Source organism: Corvus brachyrhynchos, unplaced genomic scaffold (assembly GCF_000691975.1).
Source record: "Corvus brachyrhynchos isolate BGI_N302 unplaced genomic scaffold, ASM69197v1 scaffold60, whole genome shotgun sequence".
NCBI classification, from domain to species: domain Eukaryota; kingdom Metazoa; phylum Chordata; class Aves; order Passeriformes; family Corvidae; genus Corvus; species Corvus brachyrhynchos.
The window spans coordinates 518,332-537,600 of NW_008236767.1; the positions used below are offsets into that span (position 1 = coordinate 518,332).

The following is a 19,269-nucleotide window of genomic DNA, read 5'->3' on the forward strand; positions in this document are numbered from 1 at the left end:
CACTACGGGGACTCTGAGAATAAACCAGTCTTCCATGAAGTTGAAAAACTAAATTTCTTCTTGCAAAGGAATTGAACAAAACGTGTCTGTGAAAGGTGTCTCATGAAAAGCAAGCACACAGAAAATACAATCCACCACTACCATCTCCAGTGTTTTATTAATGAAGCCCACAACAGATGAAGTCACATGGGATTACTAACTCAGGGCCCCACACAATTATCAGATAAACTCATCTCTCAATTCTGATTTTGGAGACATAGAAGTGAAAGAAGGTAAAGGTGACAGTATGGTAGAACAGCATTTAAAGATGCTAAGAAGGCTACACACACTTAAAATGCCTCCTTTCCTGTTTTCCAATATATCAGAACTGGCGACACTTTCAAAGACAGACCAGAAGCCTTTGTTTCAGAAAAGTATGTCACTCAAACATACCTGAAGAAGCTTATTCAGGTATTTACAGAAAATTCTGCAAATAAATTTGTCCCCAGTTAAAGTACTCCCCAGAATTTCTTGCATACCTCAAACCATCAGACACTTCCATAATAGCTAAAAAATGCAAATAAAAATAAGGATAACTGATGAATCCTGAGAAAATCAGTGTCCTGTTTAATACCAGGAGAAATATGGATGAATCCTTCTATTCCCATTCTAGTAATCCTTATATAGGGAAGAACCATTAGGAGATTCAACACGACAGCAACCCTGTCTTGGAAAAGTATGCAAAAAAGGTTGAGTCACTTAGCCTAATAAAACCAAAAGCTGAAAGCCTATAAATACAAAGAAAAGGAAAACACCCTGCTAGCCTAAGGCTTGATCCCATCACAGCCCAACCTGATGTATTTGGATAGGTGTGTCGCTTCCTTTTGCTGTTACTTTGGGGTACCGAGCACTAGAAAAATGAGCATTTTGTCTAGAAACAAAACACAAAGATGGTATCTTTTCCACAAAATCTCAGAATAAACAAACCAACACAATCTTTAGAACATTATATTTCATAAAAGACAATGATAAAAAAGTACAAACATTTTCATGAACAACAAAAAACCCCAAAACTATGATAGTACACAGGAAATTCCCAGCATTTGTTTCAGTGCATTTTTCATTAAGCCTATCTTACATACCTCTACAAATAAAATAATCTTAAGTACACTTCCACTTGCTGATATGCAATGGATCCTTTTAATTTTTTTAAACAGCTGGCTCATTAGTAATCCACTATAACACAGTCATTAGTAAACATAACAATAGAAAAATAGAGTGCCAGGATCCAATAAAAAGGACATTTTGCACTTGCTTTTCAGTACACTGCCTATTTGCAAAATGGACTTTATATTTTATATTCTCCTACTTAAATTTGAAATATAGAAAATGGGCTTCAGAGTATCTTAGCATATTAAACAGATTCTACTCTTAATATTTCTGTAATGTTTTACTTGCTAATTTGCAAGACCTTCAGTATCTTGTAAAGCACTTCTTCTTCTCCTCCTTCTTCTCCCTCCATGTTCACTCCTTGAAGATGTCCTTTATTTGGCTTTGTCAGCAATGCAAAAGCCAATGGGATCGGTTTCTCTCTACATTTTACAAGAACCATGAGATTATCAAAAGGAATGTGCACAACTCTTAGTTCTGCATCATATTTATTTTGTTTGAAGGCACTGTCTATGTTAAAATTCACTACAGAAGAGTACTGAGTTCAAGCAGGTAGTATACAAACACTATTTTGATGTAATTTAAGATGGCAACTTCTAAAACTTCCCAACAAAGTGATAAAAGGTATTTAGAGAAGAGTGTTGGTCAACAATTCATAATTTAACATCCATCATTTTGGGGCACCAAAACGTAAACTTTTAAAGAACTCAGCTATATGTCACAATCCATTCACATACTGGTTTAATCACATTTTTCTAGGACCATACATGATCAATCACTTAAAGCTGTAAAGTTATATTAGTTCAGCCACAGCATATGTGTAATATAGTATGTATATATGTAAGTATATATACATATATATGCATTCGATTTTTTTTTTAATTGCACATGAATTTCACAGAATGCCTAAGAAATGGGCACAAAAGCATGCTTCAGAAAACAGTACAGACCTATGGTACCAAAGGATGTTTCATAATCTTAGGTGTGAAATTGTAGGTGAACTTGTATTGAAAACCAGAAATCACTTCAAAATTACATGAGGGACTTAAAAAATTATTCTGCTGTTCTTAAAGAACCATATTAGTCTGCTATGAAATGACTATCTTTATTTTGAAGATAATTAATTTTACATAGAGTGTATTATCTCCCCTTTTTCATATGCTTCTGAATGTTCTATACACTCAGTTACAGAAAAATCTATCAGGAGGTGATCAAACCACTTAAGCATGCTTTTGAAGGATGTTTTCTTCACTTTATGCTTTTAGTTATTTCCACTGTATTACATCATTCCTAAAGCATATTAGTTTAACTGGTAGATTTTAAGGTAATTCCAGTATGGTAAAAAACATCCCTTATAATTGTTCTCAAATACTTAAATAATAATATTTCTACTAAATATTTGGGATGCCTACAGCTATGCTCATAACATTACTGAATGATGGCTAAGAGCAAAATTTGCTGCTGGGATGCCAAAGAAATAAAACGTGTTTATGGCAAACAAACTTAAAATATACAAAGCACCACACCATCTGTGGCAGCAATTCAGGAAACCAACATACAGTAATGACTTAAAGATAGGATTCTTTGTCAACACTCCTACAGAACACTCTATGGGTAAACGATCCTTATTATAGATACTGCTTTCCATTCATTATGGGAGCAGAAGTCAGTCTTTGGTTCCTAAAGAGTTGAGTAACTGTGACAAACAAAACAGTTTAGTATATCTTGGTCACTATCTTTGCATTAACATAGAAAATAAATGACCTGGTCCTTTTCCTTTGTATTAACAAGGAATGTAAAAAAATATTAAGAAAGATAATAATGCTTAGCAGTGGGATACTTTCAGGTAGCATAACATTACAAGTAAAGAGAAAATAAGAAGATAAGGAAAGAGGCTAGTTACTTATACGTTTAACACCACAAAAATAGAGAAACAGACAGGACCAATCCTTAGCAGGACTGTGCAACCTCAATCTCATTGACAGTCATCGACTTGAGGATCCTCAGTGCATCATAGAAGCACTCAGCACTCTACCAGAATAGGCCCTTAAATAGCTATATTGAATAATATATTAGGAGTGGAATTTCAAAAAGCACTTGGGATTGGCCTGCTTTCTGTTCCGCTTATGTCATCACCATCCTCATCAGCAGAACAGTGTGACCAACGCCGTGCTGCTGAAAATCCCACACGGCAAGAATTAGAACTATTAGAACTATGCTTTATTATTCTCTTAAAAATCTAACTTTAATATTCTTCCAATGAAGACACATTTTTGGCTCTTCTGATTTTGGAGGAATAAAAGTGCTGTTCACTAGAATTTAAAAAAAAAAAAAAAAGGACAATACCAAAATACTGTACGCACCCAGACACATCGCGTTTTAGGCATGAAAATCCCTGACATTGACACTAGTGGCACACTTGGAAACAGTTAAGAGTTCCTGTAGATCATAATATGCAACAACTGCAAGATTTTCTGTAATACACATGCAATATGCATATAAATACGATTCAGATGGCAGGCAGGGTATCATACAATTTTGCTGGCAATAAATAAAATTAAAAGCTTTCTTTCTAGCAGGTTCATATAAGAAAGTGATTTTTCTATATAGATATGCAGGAGGCCTAGAGCTCAAAACTAGTATAACAGTTTACAGTCATAGCTGGCCAACAATTAATATTTCCTTCATTTCACATAAGGTATAACCTTTTTATAAGCATACTTACATTTTACACTTGTTCTTTCATGCTAATAAAAACATTCCTATAGAATTCAAACGAGAACACACTCAAATACATACTGAAGCATAAAATATTGAACAACTGAAAAGCAATGTACACACATTAATTTACATCACATATTTACAAAACACATTTTAAAAAGAAACAAAAGCATTCATTTAAATACGAAGAGGGGCAGTTCAGTATAAAAAATTCCTGGAAGAGGCCTCTGCCCTTATTTCCGGAGAAGCTACAAGTCTGTTTTCTGCAGTTTATTTAGTTGAGTAGTTAAGATAGAGAGTGTGAAGAATGAAGGCTTGAACAGTAGTCTCATGCTGTAAACATCTGAGTGGTAGCTGCTGGCTTTTCTTTCAGAACAAAATGCATGGTACATACAATCACTTTACTTCTCATCCCAAATATGCATCATCAATTGGTGAAAAAACTCTAATTCTAAGCTGCTGTTTGTTGGTTTTGTTTTGTTTTACAGTGTTTATCAGTAGCTTCCAGTGTTAAAAGTTTATTCTGGTAGGATATCTTGCCATTCCACTTCCATCAATAGTCTCTAACAGGAGCGAGTTCTGGTATGAGATTAACAGTTATATTTTTATACAATCTACTGACAAGTACTTTAGGAGTATATACTAAATTGTTCAACCCATCAATATACTGACGTTCTCTGGAATACCTCAGAAGTTTGTATCTGCAGAAGGAGTTGGAAGAAGAAAAATGAGAAAGATTTGCAAGAAACAATTCAACTGATGTTAGACGCGATACTGTGACAGTCATTTAATTTTGAAATATACCTTAAATTCTGAAACTACCTTTCAAACCTTTGAAATTACCAAATAACCTACCTAGGCTTTAAAAGCAAGCTTTTGAAGATTTTTACTACAGTTAGATTTTATGGTTGCATATACAAGTTAACATTAAGACTAAATAACAAAGGAGGCATTCAATATGTAAACTTTTTATGGTCCCAAACTAAATAGATTTTTAAAGATTATTCAATTTCTTCATGTTCTTTTGCTATAAAATTAAACTAAGGAGCCTAGGGAAGATTTGGGAATCTTCACTGTTCATCATTATACATTTAAATGTCTGAATTGATTTTCGTTTCACTCTTGAGACTCCTGCATGTGCAAACATCTAAATTTGAGGTGATTAAAAAACAGTTCCCATCCCCCGTATTACCCACATATACATTTTAGTTTCATAGAACAGATTTACTCATCTCTACTGCATGTGTCTATTCAAAATTATGAATAAAAGAGAAAAAGGATGTTCCCAGAAAAAGACATCCATTGATAACAGAATTGAGCAATATTTCTAGTTACAGGAAAATATATATCATAAACCCTTTACTTTGTGTTTCACCTTCTAAGTTTTACATGTAGGTCATCTGCTGCATTCTGGTTTCTATTCAAATCCCAGGACAGGCAGAACTTCCTGGCCAGTTTAAGTGTTTTGTAACTTTGTAGCAAAAGAAAAGAATCCCAAAAGAAAACATTTAAGTCAATGTGTGCAAGAAATGAGAAGACTTGTATCTCAGAAAAGAATAAAATATGAAGGAAGAAACCAATCCTTGAGGAGTTTTAAAGTCTGTTTTCATGCAGGAGTCATTTGCCCTAGCTGCATTGCCTCCTTTTGCAAAATATCCAAAATAGCCAACTAATGGAGCCCTGCCAGCACTAATGCCAAAACTATTATGGAACAATAACATTCTGGATCAAAGATTCTGATGATAGTGTCTTCTGACACACAAACTCAGTCTCTCTCATGGTTAAATAAAAAACATCTGAACAGCAAATATAATGTGTTTAAAAAAATAGGTATTTTAGCACCAAAGAGGAAATAACATCGATAAGAACTGACTGCTTATTCATACGTGTGGATGCAAGAAAAAAATTTTACATCTTTAGCTGTAGTATTTGAACATTCCTCTGTTTTTCTTACCGTCCCAAAAACTGGACTTCACCTCTGTGATGATGAGGAATGGATTTGTACTTCCCTAAATCGCCTTCTGGTCTTGTTACATTGTATCCAGCATAGTGAACCCTGCCATAAAATACATAAACATTTATAAAAACACCTTCTTACAGCTCACCATACGAGTTAAAGCAAAAGTGAAAAATACACATCAAATATTTTAAAACTAAGTCTTTATGTTCATTGACATTCTCTTCCTAAAAAAACCCGCAACACTCCAAACCCAACAACTGAAAAAGCTGGCAAAGTGCAAAATAATAATAATTTCATATTTAATATTTCCTGCTTGTTCCAGCATAAAAACGTGAAAATAGCAAGAAAAAAGTATAAAATTCTTCCTTTAAAAGATATCTCTTTATATAGAAACTCATTCAGAGCCTTTCAATAGCTCAGTTAGAACAGTTTAGACTCATTCACTGGGAGCAGTAGGTAATGCCATGAGCAGTGCTGTCCATTGTCCAGTGTGGGACTACCAATGTATTCACAGATTAACCTCTCTCTCAAACACTGCTCCTAAGATATGAAACTGATGCTTACTCTACATGCCTGTGGAATGGTATTTCATAATGCTAGCAGCAAGAGTGAAGCAACATGCTTAGTGTGATTACCTGTTATTCTTTCTGTTATTTGTCACAAGGCCTAGCTTTTAAAAACCTGCTAGCTGTCCCCAGGCCAAGAAAAAGGAACATCATACTTATCCCTTCAAATGGTATATTCGGATATTTCTGAAGCAAACTATGCAGAATTTGTCCATTTAAAACAAGTTATGAAAAGGTAACAAGTGACAAGAAAACACACCTAACTGGTCTCAAAGGGTGGGTGGTACAGAAAGACCTAGGCACTCAATACTCACCTGTTCCAAAGATCATCATCTTCTCCACCCCATCCCCAGAAGGCATTTGGAAAACCATTGATCTTCTTGAATTGTTCCACTGTCAGGCCACTTACACCACCAAAGAACTCATTGTACGGAAGGCTGGAAACAAAAGATAAATTCTATATCATTAGCTGAACTTTGATAAGTAGCCCTCTCTTGAACAATACCTTTCCAAAAGGCAAGAGCCCCAAACTAAGGACATGAACAGAGGCTGAATGTATTCACTAAGGGAAACTGGTTCACAGATTGCCAGCATGAAGTGACATACAGCAAGCTGAACAAAAGGTTTGCAGTAGTGTCTGATTCGCATAAAAGGTGCTCTTAAACTGTAGCTCCAAAGAGTATCACCCATAACAAACAACAGTCTACCAGTCTATTTCAGATGGCTGATTTAGACCCATAGCTGAAGTGTTAAGTGAAGCCCTCAAACTATTTATGTTGACACTATTCAACTGAAAAAACCTCTTTAATCAACTGAAAAATTACAAATCAGTAACGCATCAATTAAATAATTTTAATTCTTTACTATATTCTACAGAACTCTTAAAACTTGAGAGAAACAGCTTAAGAGCACCAATTAAACAGTGAATGGCACACTGATTTAAAAAAACACTTTCCAGTTTTTAAAAGATAAACTTCTGAATCAAAAGGATCTACATACTTTTCTTTCAGTAAGCAACAGTAATTGCTAACATATATTATTAAGCAGTAAGCAATTGGCCAACATGAACAGCCACAATATCCATACAAAATACTATGCCCCAGCCAATGTCATTTCCAGTCCTCAAAACACTCTGTCAACCTAGAAAAAATAAATATCTATATTTACTTCCATCAATATTAACTGGCATCCTTAACCCAGAAGCTGCTACAGTAAAGCAGCTTTCTTTCAGAAGCAGCACACAATTCCATAAAACAGAAGTGTCTCAGGAGACACTTCCAAATCTGGAACCTTCAAGGAGTTAAGACTATCTACTGAAAGATTTACCATTGCTTAGGACACAATTGCCACACTGAAGGACAAATAACTCCAGAATGCAAGGGGAAAGAAAAACAAATATAAAACCATGCAATTTCTGATCTCTGTGAAAAAACAGGATTCAACCAAATCTGAAAAGCATTTGGGGAAGGTTGCAACTATATTTGCCTTTCAACATTTAACTGAAGTAGCAAGTGTTCTAACCCCCCTCTCTCCCTCTCTGAAAAACCCCACATACATACCTCCAAAATAACCAATGAAAAACCACAGTCAACCCAAAACAAGACCACCAACCAAAACCAACTGGAATATGACAGTTAACAGGACTGTTTAGAGGTTTATTTATTTTTGTATTTTATAAATCTGGTTTCATTTCTACATTCATCAATTTTGTAAATACTTACCTATTCAGACATTTTATAAATGTATATATAAATACATAGAGTGTTTTACAAGTACATATAAAGATAGATGAAATCTCTTATCTATATTCATGAGTGCTAACTTTTGTATTTTTAAATACACATGAAATCTTTAAACATTTAACTGCTGATTGGTTGACAACTTGATGTCCAGAGAGAGCCATGGTTTCAAGGCATTGCTTTTAATCTGTTGGTTGACCAGGTTGTCAACCTGATTAACTTCACAAGTTCAGGATAGCAAATGCCTACACATAGCAAGCAATAAGCTACAGCTTCACGTGAAATGATTCCAAGAACATCACGAGATAGCAGAGTGTTAAAAAGCAAGTGGCACATCATTAATGTAAACTGGCAGAAGAAAAGGAGGCAAGAAAACTGCAGGTCCCACTACATTCACCAAATGTAGAGACTGAAAGACAATATACAAAATGGTCCAGCAGTAAGAAAATCTTCAGTTTAAAAAGCAGTATGAAACAGAAATAAAAGTGTACATTTATGAGAAAATAAAGACAGACATTTTTCCTGTGATATTTTGCTGCAGATTATCTGCTTTTCTTTTGTAACAGCCAGTACAAGGGTTTATGTAGCCAGAAAACATTTCTAGTCAGTTAGATAGGATTTTCCCCCTTGACACACAAACCATTTTTTTTTCAAGGTCAACCTCACTGCAACAAGCTCAACATTGAAAATTATAAATAATATCTTCTAATTAGTAACATATCAAATGCAGACACTAAATTTAAATCTTTATTTTAGTAACTAAATAGTCATTTCTGTAAATAGCGTAACAGGAGGTCGGTTTGCTGTTTTCACCTACTGTATTTAGTGTCACAAAATTCATACACTTTTAAAATATTCCTGGGTACTTAAGAAAAAATGTGAATAAAACTCTTTACTTACATGTACATGTATTTGTCCAGCTTTGCTGCAAAATGGCGTGGCATTTCTCCACATCCATAGTAATTTCTGTCATTCTCAGGTAGGTGATCCACATCATGGAATATTATGCAGTCCCAGACAGCATCCTTCATTGCCTCTTTGAAGCCAACATTAAAGAGCATTGCACGATTAAAAGGTTGTGTACCTGTCTTCACACAGAAAACAACGGAGACATTGTAAAAACCAAGGAGAGACAAAAATTTCAATACTATGAGAAAAACATACTCTAACACACACACAAAAAAAAAAAAAAAAGACAGTGATGCCTTTTTTGTCTGGCTGGTCATGCTGGGTTGGATGCACCTCACGATGGGGTTGGCCCTCCTGGCTGGCAGGGCACACATTGCTGACTCCTGTGAGCCAGGACTGAGCCTGGTTCCGGCTTCCAAACAGCACCCCCAGACCCCTTTGTGCAGGGCTGCTCTCCAGTCACTCCTCTCCCAGTTTACACTTGTGCCTGGCTTTACTCCATCCTAGGTGCAGAGTGCAATTTTGACTTATTAAATTTCTTCCCATTAATCACTGTCCAATGCTCCAATTTATCTAGATCCCTCTGAAAGGCATCACTCAAAAGTCCAACTGACACGTGTGGTTGACATCATCAGAAAGCTGCTGACGGTGCACTCGGCTCCTGCATCCACTGAACGTAAGGCCCTGGAATTGAGCCCTGAGGAACACTGCTGCTGACCTACTTTTTTGCCTTGAAAACTTACAATGACAATAGATTCTAAGAGGCCATGTTATTACCTACAAAATATCAGCCCATATTTGAAAAAAAGCATCATGTATCTGGCCACTGCTTAAACTGGGGAAAGGAGGTGAACTTTCCTTTTCCATTTAAAGGAGAAGAAGAGTAGAGTAACAATTTTGAAATTCTGGATTCATCCAAATCTTGGTAAGAATATCAAATCCCTTTTAGTAAGGAATCTTGAGAAGTCACTTTTCAAGTAGATGCTGTTACCTGTTCAACAACATAGAAGGCGAATTCCAGCCGCTGCTTCTGCAACATAGGTATCAGATGACGGAAAAAAATTGGAAGATGCTCGTGACGATTCCGAAAAGGAATAAGGATAGCCACCTTCAGGAAAAAAAAAATTAAGCTATTACATCAGCATCTTAAAATGTTAAGATTTCAATAAAAATCAAGTTTCCTGTGGCTTTTCAACTTTTACATTTATATTGGCTCAGTGTTTTACATGTTGGTTCCCCCTAGGAAAGCGTGTTGGAAATTTGCTCAAGTAATTAAGAAAAAAAATGTGAGTAACACATAAACAAGATTTTCATTTTATGTTCACCTGCTTCTAGTTGTACTTCAAGCAACAGACACATAGGATAGATTTGCATGCATATGATGAAATCTTTAGTAACAACAGCTAATGAACCTTTGAAAGTTCTTGATGATCCATTTCAAATTTTTCTCCTAGCTGAAGTTTCTTCTTGAGCACAGATGGCATACTACAAATACTATGACATACTACATATATAGCACCAAAAGACTGAGTGCCTGCAATGGCGAACTATTCTTACATATCAACACGAAAAAATAAACCAAAACAGAAAATCAGCATCTCACCTTCCACCGTGGCTTACAGTCATTTGGTTTCCAGTGTCCTCCTGGTTTAATGTCTAAATCTTTTGAAAACAGTTGCTGAATTTCATCAAAACTAATTTCACTCATATTGACGTCAATAAGGCCTCCTAAAGAGAGGAAAAAAACCCTTATTTATTAATTTCAATTAAGACAACTGATCTAACACTACAAGGGATATCACGGACAAATGGCATCAGAAATTTGTAGTTACACTACTACCTACAGACTAAAAAGTACCAATTTATACTATCCTCTTAATCTTTAATTTTTTACAGAATGAATTTCAGTATTTCCAAAAACAAACAATCCTTCCATAAAACCTATTAAAAAAATACTCATTTCAGAGGACACAGAACAAGCAAAGTAATTTGAATTCTGCATCTATTACAGAAAATTTGGATTGCCTTTCATTTCAACTACCACTGTTAACAATCCTACATCATCTGCACTACTGAACCTTTACTCAAATTCTGTGTGCCTTCCTCCTCCACTTTCACATTAAAAGAAAATGCATCATCGCTACACTCAACAAACTTCCTCAATTTAAATTTTAGATGATACGCACGTTTCATGTAGAGTCTTCATCCACTAATCCACCACTATCTGCTTCAAACCAATTCATAGCAATGGGCTGGATTTGAGAATTACCACTGGTAGAACTAATGACCCCAATGGGAAAAGCTTTTGCAAAAGGCATTAGAGTGGAATTCAGTAAGTAATTGAATAAGGACCACAATATGGTTCGAAAAAAATCAGGTTAGTACTTACTATGAGAAAATATTAACATTTAGTTGATAGCTGGAAGATGTCAGTCATTAGTTTATGCATGTGAAAAAGTTCAAAACTGGAAATAATGATTCATAGTAAATACCCACAAAAGCAATAAAAAGAATCAAGAAAATCTGGGGAGAAGACTAATATAGCAGTCATTAACCAGAAGCTCAAGTCATTCTTCAGCAACTACTACACTCTAAATCATCAAATAAAAATCTTGCAAGAAATTTCTGACAAACACTATAAAATATTATTCTTATTTTTGTCTAGAAAGTTAAGTATTTTGGTGAGGGTTGGTATTTTAAAGTCAGTCAAAAAATCACTTTGATTTTCTCCCCTGTGTCCATACCCAAAAGATCCTATTTGTGCCCAATACGTTGCTTTGTGTCGCTGACTAGTTATCTAAATCTTCTCTAAATATTGACATTTTTGGAACATACTAGGAATAACTATTGTTTTCAGAAGAAGGTAGAAGATACTGCAAGAGCTACTTTAGTTTTGGATATGATTAAATATAGTACTACTTGCAAATGAAGAAGGTAACTATTTTTTTAATGTAAAATCATAGGTGAAAAATTATAAAGAACAGTACACTATTTCAAGAGAAGATTTAAAGAAACCCACATTTATTTAATTATTTTAGGAAAAAAGGAAACCTGGCAGTTGCTAAAAATCCTGTATAGATAGACACTAGAACAAGCTAATCCTACAGAGGTTTAAAAAAAAATTAAATAATATTTTAAAATAAAAATAATTATTTAAAAAATAAGTTTAGATTATCATAATGGCTGTGTCTGAAACTCTTCAATAACCCAAGAAAGAAATCTTAAGAAATATAAATTCAAGGTCAATCAAAGGACCAGCATATAAACATGTACAAAATAAATTAAAAAAAAGAAATTTAAAAAATCAATTTCAACTACCAAGAGACAGAAAAGCAACAAGAGCCTTTCACTTCAATTACAGAATCTAAAAGGAAAATAAAGATAAATAAAGGCCAATTACTACACCAGAAAGGGGAGCAAATAACACATGATGTGACTCAGATACCTCAGTCTTCTGAGAAAAGTTCAGATGTGAACAGATCCTTACAGAGTTTAAATTAGAAAAAAACCATCAAATGGTAAAACAGTATTTAGATAAAGCAGGTGTTTCTAACTTTATGGGACATAATGAAATTCCAACCAGAGTGTTTAAAAAGCAGCTTTAGTAAAACCTGAAGTATTGGTACTATCAAAAGTACACAGATGAGCGAATAGAAATCAGCATTTTTTCCCTGTCACTGGTGGGGAGCAGGAGAAGGTGTCTCTGTAAATAACTGGGCTTACTAGTCACTACTTCCATTAGTCTCTAGCAGGCTGCAATAAAACACATTTATACAACCTGCAAAATAAGAGAGCTGAGAAAGCAAAAAGCATTTTGAAGAAGAAAATCAGAAAAAAAAATTGTTTCAACAAATCAGATACAGAAACCAATAAAGTAAAATTAATTAAAAAAAAAAAGAATGGTTTGTTACTGAAGGAAAAAATGAAGCATGCACAGCAAAACAAGCAATACCTGGCTTTGCTGCAGTATGTAGAGAGACAGTTTTACAGTTTGTAATGGATTGCACATTAATATGAGCCAATGCAATGCACTTGTACAAAAATAGAAAATCTCATCCTGGAATGTATTAACTGCTGCTATGAGAAAAAAAAAGAGAAGTTTTACAAAACTAAATTGTTTTGTAACCAGGATTTAAGCCAGTTATGATGATTTACAAAGAAATCAAATCTAAGACAGTCTACGGTGCAAAAAGATCAAGAGTGACAAGAGCTTTAGAAACTATGCAGTCTAGAAAGGCTGGGATTATCAATTTATCTACAAAGGAAGAGACAGACAGATTCTTGTACTGCTTCTATCTCAAAGAGGAGATTTGCTTATGAATTAGAACAGCATTGCTCAACCAGTGGGTTATAACCTGTAAGACTGAGTTACACAAAAAAGGCAATAGCTGCTCCTATTTTAAGAGCGTATGTACTTGGGACCAAATATGATTTTACCATACCCCTTTCATGACATAAATTTGGCAAGTTGATGCAAAGAAGAAAAGATGACTTCTATAATAACCTTAGACTAATTAAGCATGTCAAAGTATACACGATTCAACACTTTCTTCCCTGGCTATCTCACATTTCCTACAACATTTCATTAAATTAAATGATCTTCAGAGATGCTTTATTTAGACTATAATTAGAAAGAGATGATGATTAAAACGGTATACATGAAAACCAAAAAGTGAAACACATACCCCTTTGTTGAAAAGCAACTTATCCAGTGAATAATTTTCTATTAAAATTATTTCTCTATTAAATTAAATAGGACAGAAGAAGCACAAAGCAATTACTAACAAAAAAAAACAACAACAAAAACAAAATGGTAAAAGGAAAGCAGCATCAAGGAGATCTATAGAGAGATTACTGGTAGAATTACTTAGTTTTCAGCTAATCTGACAGAATTCCAACAGCCAGATCCCTTGAAAATGCCATTAAAAATACTAATTTATATGCATTTTTCAGTCAGCAAAATCATCACTCTTGTTTCTCTGATTATCCAGATTTGATATTCGTTGAAATTTTTGTTTCCAAAAGTAGCTAAAATATTTACTATTGGAATAATTTGGTTTTATTTGTTTATATGTTCAATATTATATAAAAAATATGATTTTGAAAGTGAAACCCTATGTCTGGAGAGAAAGAGGCTGAAATAAGGATATTATCACACCATGGGGCTAATTACTACCTGGCTTAAGACAGTTTTCTATATGGTTTAGTTTCACAAGCAACAGCAACTGATCTATATTTTTGGCTCCATGTCTGCATATTTAAAATCTAAGAAACAAAGCTTAGAAACTGGCATTATTGAAAAGAAACACAGATAACATGCACTGTTTCTGTTTTCTTCAACAAATAAACTTCTCAGTTGAGATTTTTAGAAAGGTTATAATGGAATCTAGATTATTCTAATGCAATCCACTATTTTTCTTCGAAGAAAAATTGATCAGAATTCAGTTTAGCTGTCAGCAACAATTTTTGGTATGATATGGATCTGAACTGCTCTATTGAATGTTTAATTACTTGCTCATGCTGAATGACAGCCCACAGATTAAGTCAGGTGTCTAAAAGACAAGAGGTTAGAATTCTGGAATGCATCACAAGTAACTTCAGAAACTATGTGAAATTTTCTCTCCTACAAATCAGTAGTTTAATTACGTGATTTCAAATTAGTAAAGGTGATTAGTAAAGAGACCAAAACTTCAGTAACACATTAGTTACAGGCAAACTTCTGTCCATTATCAGATGTATGTTATTTCATTACTCCTTATAATTATATTTTATATTAAAATAACTGTGTCTTGTTTAAAATACAATTTAACTTACTAGATAAACATTAAGGTCAGTTTAAAACTTACTCATGTAAGGCAGCTTCTCTGGACAAGGCTGGTAAGGAGAGTAGGTGAAGTTCTCTGGAAGATACATTGTTGTTTGAGCAACACAGTCACTAGAATTGTTTCCTTCAGGATAATCTTAAAAAGAAGAATTGATTTTTGTAAAAACCTATATTATCCACTATAATTGTAACATATCATCATGCAGGTGAGAGCATTAATTTTTAGTTAACAAATTCCTAGCAGCATGATTTAAAAAGCATTTTATTGCACTAGAGGAATAATAATTAAATAGAAGTATCTTTGTTACAGCTGCCACATATATTTCCTATTAAAGTGAACTGATAAATAGTATCAACTATTTGACCTTCACTCCAATTACAGAGAAGTAGGATTTGGGTCGACATTTTCATAATCAAGCTACGTCATTAATGATTGGCTTTTTTTTTTTTTTTTTAAAAAGGCCTTTTAAAAATTAAGTAAGAAATATTCTTACCTGTGCCATTCAGTGTAGTATTTTTGTTAGTGTACAATCTTATCATGTGTCCTATCGTTTTTACATTTTCTCTCAACATTATACCACGAGCTTGCACCATAAAGAGATATGTGTTTGCTGGTAAAACAAAAATCAATTTTGAATTTGTATTAAAATAATGTATTTCCAAGTTATTCTAATATACATCTACAATGTGTTCAACATTTTTTACTCTGTCTGAATCCATGGTCAGTGAACAATAGTTCTTTGAGATGAAGGTCCACACAATAAAACCTAACAGCAACAATAGAAAAGACTAAAATGGATTCATAACCATGGCTCTATACAAACCCAAAAACTACAGAATGTCAATAGAAATTTTATATGACACTTTCATTTCTCTTTCATTTACAAAAAGCAGCTGAGGGTGACAGGAAAATTTAATTTACCAATAAAAAGATTTTCTTATGTAAATACATCTCATCATTGAAATATAGGACAAAAAAAAGTCAAAAAAATCATTTAGTCCCATATAATGGTCCCTTTTTTTACTCACTTTTTAACACAACTTTCAGTCAAAATGCACTGCTATTCATTCACTCCAAACAGCTGCTTTGTTATACAACTGCTACAAATCACTGCCAATCTCAAAGTATTAATGTTTTATAATTATACATGAAATATTTATTATAGGCATCAAGGGTGAGTAAATCAACATTCTGAGTAATTAAGTGGCTCACTAACAACAACAGCATGAAATATTTCTGTTTCAATCTTGCACCCCAAGCCCCAAATGTGATCTCAAGATATTTCTTTGCATTAAGCAGAAGTTAGTAAGGTAGAAATGAAGCTGCATTTGTATCTGAGTGAGCAAATGCCTACCCAGAACTCAAAGACCTAAAAGAATATTGGAAAGGGAAGGATAAATTTCCTTTACAGAAGGCAGCAGAGGGTCAAAGGGATCATCTGCCACTTCACCAACATTAAGCACCCAGTTGTCTGGGGGATATTTGGCTCCCCGTAACTAATAACCACCCTAACAAAAAAAAAAAAAGCTCTGCACCTTTGTAGGAAATAACTAAACATATCAGGAGTGAAAAATAAATAAAGATATTAAAGAAAAGTTAGAAAATTATCTCAGGGACTCCATCAGATGACCCACCACCAGTGGCATGACACAAGTAACTCCAGATCAACTCGTAATTTCTTCCAGCTCAACACAGAGAGTCTAGAGCTACAGAGAACTGTGTGTAATGGACTGGGGGCATTTCCAGAGGAAAATACAGTAATTCATTCCACCACATTAACAAACAGTACTACCGACACCTACAGAGATAAAAACACCAGCATAATATTTCAAAGAATACTATTTCAAAGCCCTAAAACAATGTCTTTATTTTTTAAAAGAATTAATGGAGGGGTTCTCCTGGCTTTCAAAGTGCTCCTTATTAAAACAAGGAATATTAACAGCCAAAAGAGAGGCTCTGGACATGCCAGGTGCCATGCATGGCATGTAATTCTCAAACCCTTGGACAGCATGACTAGCTGTGTTGGTTAACAAGAGCTTACATGAGTATAAAAGTTACTCAGCTGCTAGGATCCTGAAATTGTCTCAACACCTTCTGGCCACTAAAGAGAAGCAAAACAAAACAAAAAACTACAACTTTGGCCTGATGACAGAGGTAGGAAATCCCACAAGAAAGATTCTTATCAGGATTTAAGACAACAGATAACAAAAAACTACAGAAAAACTACACAAAAAGTTCTCAACATTTTAACCCAATTCACATAAAGTAATGATGTGGTTCCTATTATTTAATTACATTTGTAGTTTTCCATTCAAATACTGGGATTTTTAGGGTGTCTCTACTAAGCATTTCAAGGAATCTGCGCAATTTGTGAACTCATATATGAAGTTACCTACTAAAGAAACCTCCTCCTTTAGGAATCAACATAAAGGCAATTAGATCTGTTCCTCCAAGAACAATTCTTTACCTTCAAACAAACAATTTCAAAATGCAAGGCTTTCCTGAAAGTAAAACGCGTATCTTTGCTTTCCAAATAGGACAAAATATTCCTAATTAACAAAAAATTTCTTTCTTCAAACGTTAACATATTTTAAGTTGGTATCAACCTTTCTTTTTCCCCATAAAAGTTTTTTTCTCCCCTAGGTACAGCTCTTCTCTTCAATACCTTCCTATTCCAATACTAAAATAAAGTGGGGTTTTTAATATAAATACGTTAGTAAATACTGATTTCAGAGATAACCTCTAGAAGACTGTGTGCTTTATTCTCCTTTTTAATGTGATACCAAAAGCCCAAGTCACTTGAATTTTTAACTCTGCAGGTTTATAGAGCTTTCAGCAGGTTTACAGAAGTATAACCTTAGTTCACATAAACCAAATGTGGTAGGTTGATATGGCTAACAGCTAAGTCCTCACCGTTGCTTGCTCACAGCCCTGAAGTGAGATGGAGGAAACAATATGAAGGGCAAAAGTTTTAGGAACCTGATGTGGTAAAGAACTGAGAGTTAGATTTTCAAACAAGTCCACAACAAAGTCAAGAGAGCCATGTAAATGTTAATTTTTATGGGAAATGTTACTGAAGTCCAGATAATGTAGACATAAACGTTGGAAAAACAAGATTTTCTGCAAAAGCACATATATCTTCCCTTTAGTGAAGTAAAGCTTACTCCTTCTGACATAGAGGAGAAAAATTTGAACAAACACACAAGACCTTTGTGAGAAAGTTAGAAAAGGCATTTGTCTCAAAAATAGACATCATGAAAAGATGTAATTGAAAAAAAAACCCAACCAGGTAAAGTCTGCTGCCACCTTGAATACTCTTAAGGATTCAAGAGCTGCTCTTGCTACCAGGAAGATCTAACCTTGCCATGTTTTTATCAAGTAATTCTTTTAGACTTCCTCCTCTTTCTGGCTGAGCTGCTTGTCAACTCACTATCCAACTCTACTGAAAGACATAAGCAAAATAAAACATTCTCCCTTTGTGGGCAGTCTGTGTCCCTGGGTGTCTGGCACAACCAGTTACAAGGAATACAGATCTGCTCAGTTTATTCCACTATCATTCAGCAGCTCCTTAGGTAGCAGCAGGTGCTCGAGCAGCCAATTAATTACGTCAGAAGCTAAAACATCAGGCAAAAATCAAAGATATTAATTTAGTTCTAAAAATAAATCTCATCTACTGTCAAAGACCTGTGAAAAAGAGCACAGTTCACATGTCACATCAACCAGCAGCAACAGCAATAAAGTATTCAATCCACACAGGCCAGAAGTGCAACAGAGAAATACAGTTTTCCTTCTAGGGGGTGGGGGATGACTGATAGCAGAAGGCAGCCAGATAAAACTCCAGAAGGAGTGCACTGATGGCAACTTCCTGACACAAGTGTTAGAGCCAGTGAGAGGAAGTGACCGGCAGAACCTCATACTTACCAAGGAGAAGAGGTTCACTGGGGATAGGAAGACCAAAGGCAGCCTTGGCTGCAGAGATCATGAGATGGTAGAGTTCAGGATCCTAGGGGCAGGAAGAAGCAAAAGAAAGCTCACAACTCTGGACTTCAAGAGAAGACTTTGGTGTCTTCAAACATCTGTGTGGTGGAGTCTTACGGGATGCGGCCCTTAAATGATGATAGGGTCAAGAAAGCTGGGTAATATTCAGGAATAATCTCCTTCAAGCTTATGAGAGATCCATCTCAATGAATATGAAAAGAGATAAAACGCCAGGAGGCCATGGATGAACAAGGACCTCCTGGAAAAAAAAATAATCAAACACAAACATAATACAGTGGGAGGAAACAAGCCCAGGTAATGCAGGAGGAATATGGAAACGATATCTGAGCATCCAGGGAGACAGCTAGGAAAGCTAAAGCCGAAATGGAACTAAGTCTGGCCAGGGATGTCAAAGACAACAA

The 19,269-nt window shown here is 34.8% G+C and overlaps 1 protein-coding gene across 1 annotated transcript; it reads right to left on the minus strand.

Annotated features, from left to right (window-relative positions):
• Nucleotides 1–138: 138 nt before the first annotated feature.
• B4GALT6 (beta-1,4-galactosyltransferase 6) lies at nt 139–19,019 on the minus strand. Its single transcript, XM_017727404.1, has 9 exons — nt 18,791–19,019; nt 15,363–15,479; nt 14,891–15,004; nt 10,648–10,772; nt 10,036–10,152; nt 9,036–9,223; nt 6,711–6,833; nt 5,825–5,926; nt 139–4,571 (listed from the first exon to the last, which is right to left on the minus strand). Exons 1-9 carry the CDS (start codon nt 18,849–18,851, stop codon nt 4,424–4,426), a joined length of 1,095 nt encoding a protein of 364 aa, XP_017582893.1. The 5' UTR covers nt 18,852–19,019; the 3' UTR covers nt 139–4,423.
• Nucleotides 19,020–19,269: the final 250 nt, after the last annotated feature.